Raw genomic sequence first — 14,041 nt, forward strand, 5'->3', positions numbered from 1 at the left:
TTGAGAAACAGTCTACTGGAAATGTGCTTACTGCAGCAAGGATACATTTAACCAATAAATGTGAATACTGCACTTCAAAAACATAAACTCTAGTGTATTTTCCACACACAGGTAACAGTTCCCCATTTGGATGATCACAGACAGAGTTTGTGTATGCAGTAGCATTGATGAAACCTTTGCATACACAGGTCCCTAGACTTCACTGGCTGCAATACCACCCAAAAAAAGATGCTACTATGCAACAAAAGTAGCACTACCACTACTTTATGTAGTAGTTTAATATTACAGTAAACATTCCATGAATTACCTGATAACATCATTTACTTCCAGGCATTTAAGGGTCAGAATGACAGATGTTAGACTGGTTCGTTTAATCTCAGGTATCATGTGATCCGGCATACATTTATCCCAGAATTCCTTACTGTAAATTCGGTAGCATTTTCCAGGTGCCGTCCTGCCTGCTCTCCCAGCTCTCTGCACTGCTTCACTTCTTCAAGAAAAGGAATTAGAACAAGAGTTAAATATTTAGAGAATAAAGCCTTTTCTGCTAACAGCACGTTCATTTTGAATTTTCGGTTGCTTACTTTGAAATAGGGACTATTTCTAAAACATCCAGTCCAGCCCTGGGATTATGGTTTAACTGCTTCACAAATCCACTGTCTATTACATACCTGAAATATAAACAATTGTAAAAAAAAAAAGCAAAAAAAAAAAAAAAAAAAACATCTGTTGGGCAAAATAAATATAGAGCTAAAATGTTTACACATGGCTTTTCTGGTGGAAGTAAATATTTTCTTGTTTCTGCTACCCTTACTGTATAAATTATATTTTCAGTGAGACCATTTTAAGCCAATGCTGCACTGTTTATTAAAGAGTAATTGTTACATAACTTTTGAAATTGTACACACTTAATTATTTTCATAATGTATGATATATTGCTATATATGTGTGTGTAGAACAATAAAATAAAAGGAGGGGCTTTATGCTAGAGGGATCGGCAACACAAATTAGTCAATTGTTAAGAAATTGGAAATAAAGTAGTGGAGTAGTAAAGCTTGAAAAGTGCACTGACAAAGGAGGATAGAGCCTTTTACATGAAATAAATATGGCTGCCCCCAAGTACATCTATAACGCAATTATATACATACACACTCACAACTAAAATATTTAAAAGCTATGTCTAAAAGTCATACATAAAACTCTTCTTTGCGGTGACTTTAAAGAACATACACACTTCAACTTTTTAAAACAACAGGGTTAACAACTTTTACAAAAGCTTACTAAAGCGTTTTACAGGTTTCAGGAGCACTACCTGAAGGTGGATGAAAATACTGCAAATGCTTTGTAAAAGCGTGCTGTACACATTGCTTTTATACTGGGTGAAGCCTGTGCATTCAAGACCTAATACATTCCAAGTAACTGACTTGGAACAAGTATGCATGTAGTAAAGTAAAAAATCCTTATATGTACATTTAATTTCATTTGGTGAAATTACTAAATATTTATATAGTAAAATGTCAGTTTTTAGTAAACCTAAACAGATATCTGTCTTGGGTAATCTTTATGGGATTTTTCATTATCATTATTCTGCTGTTTCCCCATCTAAGACTCAAATTGCTTTGTACTTTTTGTGCATCCCCCCAAATCCCAAAGAAATATAATTTATTCATGTTTGAAACACTTTCATTAGGTGATCATCACATGAACATTGGGAGAACTTCTGGTGTGGAAATCTCAATACAGGAATGCCTGAATGATATAACAAGCCAGATATAACAAAACTAATATATTTCTGTGTAGAGTTCAGTTACCAGAAGGACTAACCAGTTACCTAGCAACTGCAAGCAGGAAATATTTTAATTCTACTATAAACTGGATAGAGATGAAAGTATAAAAGTAAAAGTAAATGTTAAATGCTGGCACTTTTATATAAATAGGAGCATTAGTTACAATGCATGCTATTTTCGAATAACGTTACCTTGTGATTTTACATCTGTACTAGCATGAAGGCTCATTACATTTTGATAAAAAGAAAAGGATTGAATGCACATTAATAGACACTGTCCACCAATTACATTTAAGTGAGACACATCCCCAATAAACAGCACTGGTGAAAAATAATGAATCCTCATTGGTATATGTTCTCTACAATAATTATCAATGTGCAGATCTGATTCTTAAAATACTCTGGAGGACCAGGAGATCACACACACACACACACACACACACACACACACGACCCGGGCTGGGATCTATCACAATAAAATATACTCGCCTGCCTGATTGCTGAGCTGCACATGCACAGCATTTGTGCTGGGATACCGAACACATAAAGAAGGTGGAGGCACACGCAATGGAATGGGGTCAGGTGAGTGTATATATAGTTTGGATCAGCTTTATTGGTGATTTTTAACACACTTTAAAATTAGATATATCTTGGAAACTGGCAAGACTGCATGTTAAGGAATATCTGTAAAATGTTTTTTACATAAGTTTGCTTGATTACATACATGGCTGTCCCAAACACCCGTTTCAGTGTGTATATTATGTGTAGCTATGAGTTTATATATGTTACTACCCTTGCCTTCTTTTCTGTAAAAAAAAAAAAAAGCTAAGTATAATCTAGAGACAAAAAGAATTTAAAAAGAATTGGACCATATATGTTTGCACCTTATTCCTTCGATAGTCACAGAAGTTGCAGCAATATTTGTGGCTACTACACACTTTCTGATGCCTTCAGGGGGAGGATGAAATATCCTTTTTTGCTGATCTAGAAAACAATAAAAAGATACAATCAATGTTTCAGTAAATGTATTATTAACTGTAAGACATAAGAAAGTCTACGGCAAATGTATAACAGTATGAGATTCTGCTCATGAAAGCTAAAAAAACAACCTATTAAGGTATTAACAACATTCTTGGATAAAATATTAACAAAAGTTTCCAAAGAACTTTTTTTTAAAAAGGCAACTTGTTCAGAAAAAAATGTGCAGGGGCTGCCACTGCAGACCACTCCTACTGAAAATGCAAGTTGCTTGGATATTATACTAATCCCATGGTTGCAATGCCTAAATTCAATTCTAATTTAGGCATTACTTACAAGTCACTACTTACAACAAGAATGCAGATCAGGGGATCAGACTTCAGTCCAACTTTCTATCTGGCATGTTTGTTCTGGGTCACTGGATCAGAGGGCCTGATAAATTAAAGCTCTGTAAGGCTGGAGAAGATACACTCTCATCAGTGAACCTGGGTGATCCAGCAAACCTGGAAGGGATTACTTAAAGGTCACTTGCTATTTGTAAGCAAGTGTTTTCAATCGTAGAACAGATCCATTCCAGGTTTGCTGGATCACCCAGGTTCACTGATGAAATGTATCTTTTCCAGCCTTGGAGAGCTTTAATAAATCAGGCTCAAAGTGTCAAACCAAAGGTAGCAAGAGAACTAGTTTCCTTAAGAGGTGGCCAACAAAGACAAACACATACATTTCTCTTTGTACAGGTGTTATAGAAGTTGAAAAAAAACATAGAATTAAAAGTTAAAAATTTTTTACCTGTTGTCATGGAGCCATAAAATGGAAAAATTAGCAGGCCTTCCACTGAAGAGTCATAAACATCGTTGCGATAGTCAATCGACTCAGCCTTTTGGAATAACATATCACAAGCCTTCTCAATCTCCCACTGGCCTGAAACATGGTACAATTAATGTTAATAAAATAATATATAAGCAATTGGCAGATTACAGTAATCAGGACAGGTATTTAAAGGACTCCTTTCCAAGGAGATCGTAATATAAACCTGACAAAGGTTCCAATTCTTTCCATTCAGTTCAAAACTAAGACAAAGAGTTGGGAGCTTCGCTTTAAGTTAATATTACACAATAGCAAGTAAATGTATATTTCCAAAGAGTTAGGCTAAGTGAACTCCCATAACTACTTAAGTACAGCGTCAGAATATCTTTGTTTAGTCCTCCTAGAGCATAAAGAATAAACAAGGAATTTTCCAACCGCTACATTTTTTTTCTGTTGAAAGCTCCAGTGCTCTGATTGTCACCCACATTCTGGTGGTCTTTCTTTTTGTGCATGGTCAAATTCAGTGGAAACATCATTAGAGTTAGAATTAATATATCTAAATATAATTTGTATATAATTAAATACAAATATATTTTAAAATATACTAATCTGAATACTTAAGGTGGTATTACTGCTTAGATACCAGCCTAATCTATGTGTAAAGTTTTCTACATGTCTACGTCATGTAAAATGTATCAATTGTTTAGCATCTGTTGCCATCACAGCGCTGTAATATGCAGTCTTCGACCCAGGTTATTGTCTTTATATTACCTTTGTATCTCTGTTTTTCTATACAAAAGAACAAATAAAGAATGTTATAATATATACACACACATATATACTAATCCAAGCATTTTACCTGTAAGAAAAACAAGAATGTCCCCGGCAGGTTCATTCAAATGTGTATCTAGCGTGACTTTCACAGTCTATACACAAAGACAACAAAAATACATGATGATACATTACAACAATATTTTTTAGGAATAAGTATTCTTTTAAAATGCCTTAGCTACTTTAATAAAACAAAGCAAAATAAAAATGTGTTTAAAAATTTTCCTTGCTCTTGCTGACAACCACTGTATTTTACTAAACAAACTGAGAGACTTCAGTTTGTCAATAACTTCTTGTAACAGCAGGATAAGGATCCTGGTGTGTACAATGGGGACTGTGGAAGGTATAGGCTTCTGGACTGGAGAAGATAGACTATCATGGTAAAAACCTATGGTGGTGATCCCACAACACTGGAATAGATTTCTTAAAATCATTTGCTGTTATTTGGCAAATGTTTATATTCCTGAACCAGACCCATTTCAGGTTTGCTGGCTCACGCAGGTTCTACCATGATAGTCTATCTTCTCCAGTCTTTGAGAGCTTTGATCAATCAGACTCATTGTACCTTAGATAAACAGGGCTTTTCCATTCTTGTTGGCATTCCCCATTTAATAATACTTGCCGTGCATAACAATATGTGCAGATTAGATTTATCCTCTGGGTGAATTGTAAACCCAAGTGTCAAATCATGATGGAGGTGGGAGGTCAGACATACTGGTTTCAATCTGCAACAGGCTGTGATCAACTGTTTAACTACTATGTTACTATCTATGTTTGTTAACATCTGCTTGCAATAATGCTTGCAATGACTGCATGGCATTTCCTAGGGTGCGGTTCCTGATGGCGACAACAATGGACCATGTCAGCATAAATGTGCTCCAAAAAGGCTCCATCAAAGACCAATGTGATATGGTGACATTGCAAGAACACAATCGGGAGACAGGAACAAATGGTACTACCATGTAACAGGAAGTGCCAGAAATCCCTTTATGCCAGAATCACCAGCTCTTTAATGAAAGCTGCAGACTTAAAATATTAAAAAGGACATTAACCTTTAGATAGGATTTTAGTGTATTTTACATATACAGTGGTTTTCATATACCATAAACAGTTTGGGAAATAATTACATATGCTTTCTTGTTACACGATATATTGTGCATTCTACACTAGATAAGTATTTAGTTTTGACAATCATAATGTGGTAATAAAGTAATGAAACATACACACACCTCTGCAATGTATGCTGTATTGTCCTTGTCTCGTGGGCCGATAAGGTTAAGGAATTTCTCTTTAATTGGAAAGACTTTTCCAGGAATTGTGACTACTGGGCAGGTATTAAAGAACTCAGAAAGCCTTTCAATATCCAGTGTGGCAGACATTACAATAACTTTGAGGGGGTACTTCCTTTTTGGAGAATGCTTTGATAGGAACTGTTTTCTTATCACACCAAACAGGATATCCTTAAAATAAAGAGAAACAAAATGTAATAATTTTCAACATTATTTGCAAAATGAAAGTGCACAAGTATTCTATCAGTATGTCAGGAAACCTTTTTATCTTCTGAACATACATATAGTATTGTGTACAGATGTACTATAATAAAATATTAGACAAAGTTTAAACATTATGTTTTAAAAAGAAATCATAGTATATTTCCTTTGGGTACAGCTTTTGTGGCTGTTACCCCAAACCATTATATTTTTTAGTCTTAACACTATGTGCCTTACATTTTTGTTTACTGTATTCCACATTAAAATGTCTAAATGCTCCCTCTGCTGGTTATCTATTTAAAGGAAGATGTGAACAGTGAACTTGCCAATAATGATGACATCCTTGCTCAATCCTGGGGGTTTAAAGTCTTTAGCCATCTTCATTGGAAAGGTGGGAATGATGTAGCTCATTCTGAATTTCAGAATACACACATATACATGAATTGTAAGGCAGCACTGTTTTAACAACCGGAAACTGGAGAGTGTTACAAATACCTATTCCTTTAAAGTTTCCCTTTAAACTTATCCATGAGGTTTAAACAGTCAAATGGCAAAGTCCTATTAGCCAATGGAAGACACCAGACTTTTAAATGTCAGAGCTTAGGACCAGGAGAGGTATTGGCCTCACCTACACTATATTGCACTTTAACAGTGTTGTTTTCTCCCACACTTTGTAGGCTTTAGAATGTTGATTTGCTAAGACAAATAATTTAGCAATCTTAAAATTCAAAGTTTACTCAAGCCAGACCTGATGTATACCTGCTTTAAAGCTACGAACCTGCTTAAAGATGTACGAACGATCATAATCATTTTGGATGAAAATCTACGCTGGTGAATTACCAAACAACTGACTGGGGAAAACTGCTGTTTCCTTTAGAGAAGGAAGCAGTCGGGTTCCCCCACTCCACAGAAATGAACAGAGCTGTGTAGATGGCACTTATTTGTTCCACTGTTAATGGAAATTATCACAAATGCTTGTTTCTAGCTAAAAAAAAATTAACATCTGTATGCATCTTAAAACAACAATACAACAAAGTCAGTTTTCTCCCCAGCCCCTTTTAGCCGGGGGTACCATCCAGCACTTTTCAGAAGCCATCGGGCTGTTTTTGGGTGGTTACTGAAGAGTTGGGTCACAATACAATCAGAGCACATCCACATAATAAACTTCAAATTATTAAAACAAAAATGCATAAAAATGAATTACAGCTCTCCGGTTAGTACAGATTTATACTTACAGTATTTAAACTTCGTTCATGAGCTTCATCCAGAATAATTGTACTGAATTTTATGAGATTGGGGTCTGTCAGAGAGTGCCTCAATAAACATCCATCCGTCATGTACATAATGTCGGTTTTCTGTAGCATATAAAATGGTTTAAAGTGTTACAATGTAAACAATTTCTCACAATATTTTTTTTTTACTGTGCAATTTATCAGGGTCCTGACACATTGGGGTTGATATAATAAAGGAGTTAAGGCTGTTTTTTTTGTAAATTGTATTATCATATAGCTTACTAAATGAGGTAAAACTCTGCTGACAACCATACAATCAAGTGTTTTCCTAACTTTCCTTGTATAGGATTATTATTATTATTATTATTATTATTAATAACAATATTATTATTAATAATAATAATGTTTACTTCTTTATGAAATCAAGCATATTTTTCTAAAATGTGATTCTATATTATAATTTCAGCTGTTTTCCCAACATTTAGCTTTGTCCAGCTTTCAAGTGTGGACAAAACATTTTTTTATTGCCTCCCTGTTTGGAAGAGTTATCCTCTATCACTATTTAATGTACAGCTCTGCATAATATGTTGGTGCTTTATAAATCCTAGAAAAAAGTTTGACTTTACATACCTTTTGACCAGTTTTATATTGATTGACAGGGCAGGCCAGGTTTTATATTGATGGGCAGAAAAGCAAGTCACTTGGCAGGTAAAACAGTTCCCATTATTAGGCCTGATTTCTTAAAGCTATGAACCAGTGAAGCTGGGTCATCCAGCAAACCTTGCTATTTGTTAGCAAATGTTTTCAATCCTGGACCAGATCCATTCCAGGTTTGCTGGATTCCCCAGCTTCACTGATGAAAGTAAATGCTCTCCAGCCATGGAGAGCTTTAAAAAAATCAGGCCCATTGTGTTTTAACCATTTTAAGCTGTCTGAACTCAGTTTAGCTTTAGGAGAAAAACGGGTTCTGAAAAAAACAGAAACTTACCTGGGATGTACAGTCATCAAATCGTACTTGGTAACCTACAGTACTTCCCAACGAGCAGTTAATTTCTTCTGCTACTCTCTGTGCTACAGATATGGTGGCAACCCTGCGTGGCTGCGTGATACCAATAATGCCATGTTTTGCAAACCCTTTAAATAAAAGTAAAAAATCAGTTATTTGACTGAATAATAAAGCCATTTAAGGATTACCTTTACCTGTTAAAAAAAAAAAAAAACTCACCAACTGACCCCCATGCCGATTTAAAAAAAAAGAAACACATAAAAATGTAGCAGAGTATTACTTTAGCCTTAAACGGTCTCCCACTTTATTTCACTAAGACACCAATTAAATATTAGGGGGAAACAGTTGTGACTGACAAGAAAGCAAAATAAAACAATACAATCATTGTTAAAAGTTTTCAGCCTTCCTAGGTATGTGTTTTTGTAATTGTGTAGGAGAGATTTGTTACGACTTCATCTCTTCAAAGAAATATGGGAAAATCCCCCAAAAAGAAAACACCCCACTAGTGACCAACATGTTTGGGTGCTCCATTATGTTGAGCCATTATCATGTGATGCAAGTGTTTCTCCACTGTTCTTTTATGGTGGTTTTATTGTGACATAATAAAATGACAATATAAAAAGTACATAAATGGATGGGAGAAAGCAATTCATAAAACATGTCACATTTAAGCAGATACCTCATCTTTTTCTATGAGTGGCTAAATAATATCAACATTTGTTTTTTTCAGAGGGATTATGCATATGTGAATTTAATATTTTATACATTTCTAACAACTTCTATATTACAATGTGTTTTTGTAGACCTGTTGGATGGCTTTGAACTCAGTGCTAATAAATTATTGTAATTTAGGGTCTTTGAAGATACTTGGAAATGTTAGAGGTATCTATAGAAAACCAAGGATGTTGACACCGTCCCTCTGGATATGTAAAGTTTGGAAATCTCTCCACAAATTATACAAGATTTTCTTCACTAAGTCATGTTTGAGGCATGATAAAAAAAAACAGGATTGTTTCTAGAACAGGATCAGTATCAGCTGCTATGCCTATATATTCTTTATATTATGTATAGAGAGTGGGTGTGTCGAGTCACAACCCTACATAGTAATAGATTTAGGAAATCTTGGTGTGCATAGTAAAAGGTATATTTGGGATACTACATTTCTGAAAGAAAAGAAAACTAATGTGATACATACAAAATAGTTTTTTTTTAACTCATAGTGGAACAAGGATTGATACAGTATAGTACCAACAACATAGTACAATGACTGCATGCAAACATTTATTTACCTGCTTTGTACAGATACTGAGGAAGCTTTGTAGTTTTCCCACTGCCTGTGTCTCCAGTAACTATTAGGATTGAAGTATCCCTGGTCATCTGGACTAGCTTATCTTCGCATTTTTCAATAGGAAGTCTGGGAAGGTAAGCCTGTTCTCGAGCGTGGCTTTTCATAGGTCTGCCTTTAGATTCCATGTCAATATTCTGTAACATATGGGGTGGCATAATATCAGTAACAGCTGCTTCATAACACATTCTCAGCATGGAGGTTATATCCTTTCAGTGAGTTTTAATATATCCCCAGGAAAGCAGGGCACTTTCTTTTTTATACAAACCTTCCCATCAAGAGGTGGATTAGCTGAAATTAATCAAGTGCAAACCTGGGCTAATATTTACCAAACAACCATTTAATTATAAAAATGAACAGTGTTATTTTTAGAGCACTCTGCAATGCACAGCTTCTGCTCAAACATCTATTCACATATAGTGAAATATTGTAAACATTCATATAATAAAATATAGTAATTTAGTAAAGAGAAGCACTCGTTTAAAGAACATTGTCAGCTAGAAAAATCAAAAGGAGTAGAATACTATTAGCATACAATGTTACCCCATTTAGTGGTACCCTTTACAGTCATCCACTGTTTAGTGCAGATGCGCAGTAGTGCTCAGCTGTACTTCCAGTGCTTTGTGTCCAGTAGCAGTTAATCACAATCAACTGGACTTGTTCTTGTAATTTTGATTAATTTTCATAACAAAAAGCCTTCAACATTACTAAAACAAGTCCAGATGAATGTAAGTAACTACTACAAGATATACAGTGACCTGGATAAACGAGGACCTCCACAGACATCCCAGTGCTGTCGCAAGAGTGGGAGGCTTACAATTATGAATGCCTTTTTCTGTCCTTGGTGAATCAAAGAGTGCATTTTCAGAATGGCCATGGACAGCGGAGAGCACAAATGGCAGGGCTGTTTAGTGAATGGGAGCCACCTGTCTCACTGTAACTATGTAACCTAAACTGTATTGTGCATCTGTCAAAACAGTTGAGCATCCTATGTATGCACATGGACAATAAGGTATTACCACAAAGGGTAACATTTGATGTTGTTATTGTTTCGTACATGATTGGAGATCACCTTGCATTAAAACAATATATTAAAACAATCAGTAGTTGAACTTGACCTTGTCCCCAAACCTGCCTATTGGTGCTTTCATGTATTAAGGGCTGCATTGACAAACAGGAAACAAGAGGTATGGTCAAATATCCCCTTTTACAGGAAAAAATTTATATATTTTTCACAATATGCTCAGTTTGAAGCATCAACGCTTATAAAAACCTAATTTAAGCATAATAAAATACTCACGTAAATGTTTGGTAGGATGGTAGCATTATGAAAGAGGAAGCAGAAAAATAATTTGCAAAAATGTAACATCCACCAGGGACCACCAGGGATAAGCAACATTTACACAAGCATATATTTAGTTGATGAAATTTCAAGATGGTGAAGGCGAGATCAGCTCAAAGGCAAAATAAACAAGAAAAAAAGCTGGATGTTTAGTATAACCTTTCCCAAGCTATAATGCCTACATATGGACGTTATATCACAAACTGTTCCATACAATGTAATTATCAATTCAATAGCAGAATGGGACTTCAGGGAACACGTTAAAGTTCCACAAGACCACCTAAAATTTCTAGTCCTATAGGGATTGTTTATCATAGCATAAACCTAATTGATCTACTGAGTCTCAAACATTGAAATAGCAGAGGCAGTGACCTTTTCTATGGTGTGCCTCCAGGAGCCAGGGGGTCTCAAAATGACAGAAACTGATTAGAGGGTTCTAAATAAATGTTATATAAAGTTTTTATTGTTATAGAAAAGTTATATAAAGTTATTATATACATGTTTTTATTCTTAATTCCACATTTGGAGTGGAACCCTATATTTAACCACAAACATGTTGCACTGCAAAAGTTCTGGCTATGGTTGCTATACCAGGTCACAGAATCCCCTCCCTTAATGAGTACAGAGCATTTTATATTCTGTGTCTAGCATTTCTACTAATTATTCCAGTTCACTTTTTCATCCTTATAATACCTTTAGTTATATTAATGCTAAACTCCAAGCAAGTATAGAACACACGGATATATTCAGTAATACATAAATAGACATATTTTAATACCATGAAGTAGAAGCACCTGAATTTAATGCAGCATTAGCCTCCTGTAGTCCCTGTGCATCCAAGCTCAGTCTGGGAGATGAAGAAGCCACACAATTGGTTCACGTGCTAAAGAGCAACATGTTGATAGAAGAGATCAAGGACACAGAGATGAGCTCATAAGTGTATTTCTTCACCTTTTACTGTCCATTTACATGCTGGGGGGAAACAAAATATGTAAGAGTTACTGAACTATAGCAGAAGAAAACCAGAGCTGTGTAAATCTCAAGACTAGATAGTCAGAATAACAAATACTATAGCAAGTAAAAGAACCTAAATATAAACAATCTATCGCTGGATTTAGCTGTTTCTCTGGAGTGCAGTTCAAAAAAAGCAAGAACAAACCCCCTCCCCATTGAAGATATTTGACTGTTCAGCTGGACTGTGAGTAACATTCATTAAACCATACAATTCTGTACAGTGTGCTGTAAGTGACATATTATGGAATGCCCCACTTTATGTTATATATGACATAATTCAGATCTGTTCATTACATGACATTCTGCAGTCCAAGCTACTCTGTAATTCATGCTGTATATCCCATACTCACAGCTGCCATACTTTGTAGAATAGCTATAAGTGAAATTTCACTATAAGCAGTGTGATGTAAGGGATATACTTCCGGCTGCTACACTGTATGTGACATAATTTATTCCAACTAATTCTAGGCAGTACATTACGTTCTACAGTACACGCTATTCTGTACTTCTTGCTGCACCTGATATACTCTCAACTGCCATACTCTACACACCAGATCTAAGTGAAATTCTCTGAGACATACCATTCGCTACAATGTGATGGAAGTGGCATATTGAAGAGATATACACTGTGCAGTACATGTCATTCTACTCCACTCATTTACACATGCCATACTCCATACACTAGCTACAAGTGAAGTTCTCTGAGCCATACCACTCTGTTGTAAGTTACATAGTCTAGGCTGCCATGCTCTAATGCTTTATATGACATGCTTTAGAGCAGGGGTGTCAAACTCAAATACAGTTAGCCAAAATTAAAAACGTATACAAAGTCGCGGGCCAACCTTGAAATTTAATGAAAAAATTGAGGACATTTTTTCTTCTCATTAGATATAAAACCTTTTCATATGGAAACGAAGAGGTTTTGCTTTACATTCAATGTGGAACAAGCCTTTATTAGAGAAAGAGGCATAGGAATTTTTAAAAATTTTATTTAAGAAAAAATCTTTTGCCTCTTTCTCTATTTGTAGCCTTCTAAGTTAAATTCTGAGTTAAATTTCATGGTAACCCTTTTGCACAGGCTAACAATAATAACAGTATTCTTCTATGAAAATCTAACCATTCAAGTCCAGGCCTTGGAGTAGCAAGGAACAGTACAGCTGAGGGGGAGTGCTGGAAATGCGAGACACGGCCAATTTGGGGCTAAATCTTATGAGTGGCCCGCCGCTGGAACTCCTTCTTCATTAAAATATTACCGCTACTAAAATTCCGGTATTACTTGCGTCTATAAAACAGTCCAATGCGGGGCCACGCATAGGCAGAGAGCCCGCTGGTCTATAGACGAGAGTGATGCCAAGAATTGTAGTAACGGCGCTATTTAAATGCAGCGGCGGGCCAGCTGCAGTTCATATTTAGGATTTTTTTGGGGGCCAAAAAAAAGACATTGGGGGGCCAGATTTGGCCCTTGGGCCAAAGTTTGACACCCCTGCTTTAGATCTCTGTGCAGTACATGACATTCTACAGTCCACTCTGCTTTGTACTTCATGCTGTATATGACATACTCCCAGCTGCCATACTTCGTACAATATTTGTAAGTGAAGTTATAATTCTGTACCTGACATTCTACAATCCACTCTATACCCTGAGCTGTACCTGGTAGTTGTGATAGTTGTGACATACTCTGAATGTTGCGATAGGTTATATACAACTAAACATCACAGTTTAATGGTGCAGAAATTATTAGTACCTTTATATTCTATGTTATATATCAAGCCTTTACATAGCTAACAGACTTGACAAAAACATTGATTCAGAAGTAACACAAATAAAATCCAGCTGTCATGATACTTAGGTACTACAATTATTTAATTGTTATGAGCCTTTTAGGGATCTGATCCCCATATTTTGGTTGCTCTGTAAACAAGGGTTTCCAAAACAAATACATCACATGCATGGTGTCCCCTGCTATGCAGGTTATAGAAATGAGGATAAAATATAAATATTCCCCCCCCCCCATTCTTTATTAAATCCCACACCCGAATTCACTTTGTATGTCTCCTACCTTTACCTAGGACCTCTGATACGATAGCTAGGTTTCCCACATGTGTGCACACAACACAACCCCAGCTCACAGCCTGCACTTCCTGCTGCCTAGAGCTTTTTGACTTCTACAAGGACCCGTAGACAAAACAATCTTCAGCGTGATCTGCCTG

General features: G+C 35.8%; 1 protein-coding gene across 4 annotated transcripts in view; it reads right to left on the reverse strand.

The window, feature by feature from the left end:
* The window catches only part of DHX40 (DEAH-box helicase 40), a 34,988-nt gene extending 21,010 nt beyond the window's left edge, over positions 1-13,978 (reverse strand). Inside the window, exons 1-11 of one of the 4 annotated variants that reach the window (XM_072417381.1) lie at positions 13,891-13,978; positions 11,612-11,789; positions 9,420-9,612; positions 8,113-8,258; positions 7,128-7,247; positions 5,632-5,862; positions 4,431-4,497; positions 3,554-3,685; positions 2,671-2,770; positions 585-671; positions 308-490 (exon numbers count right to left, since the gene is read on the reverse strand). In XM_072417381.1, the coding sequence (XP_072273482.1) occupies positions 308-490; positions 585-671; positions 2,671-2,770; positions 3,554-3,685; positions 4,431-4,497; positions 5,632-5,862; positions 7,128-7,247; positions 8,113-8,258; positions 9,420-9,603 (1,250 nt within the window). In that variant the 5' untranslated portion in view covers positions 9,604-9,612; positions 11,612-11,789; positions 13,891-13,978. Of the gene's footprint in view, positions 1-307; positions 491-584; positions 672-2,670; positions 2,771-3,553; positions 3,686-4,430; positions 4,498-5,631; positions 5,863-7,127; positions 7,248-8,112; positions 8,259-9,419; positions 9,613-10,775; positions 11,790-13,890 lie in introns of all 4 variants that reach the window. The other 3 variants (XM_072417373.1, XM_072417357.1, XM_072417365.1) reach the window with 3 other exon arrangements.
* Between the last annotated feature and the right edge of the window lie 63 nt (positions 13,979-14,041).

This window comes from Pyxicephalus adspersus, chromosome 1 (assembly GCF_032062135.1).
Source record: "Pyxicephalus adspersus chromosome 1, UCB_Pads_2.0, whole genome shotgun sequence".
NCBI lineage: Eukaryota > Metazoa > Chordata > Amphibia > Anura > Pyxicephalidae > Pyxicephalus > Pyxicephalus adspersus.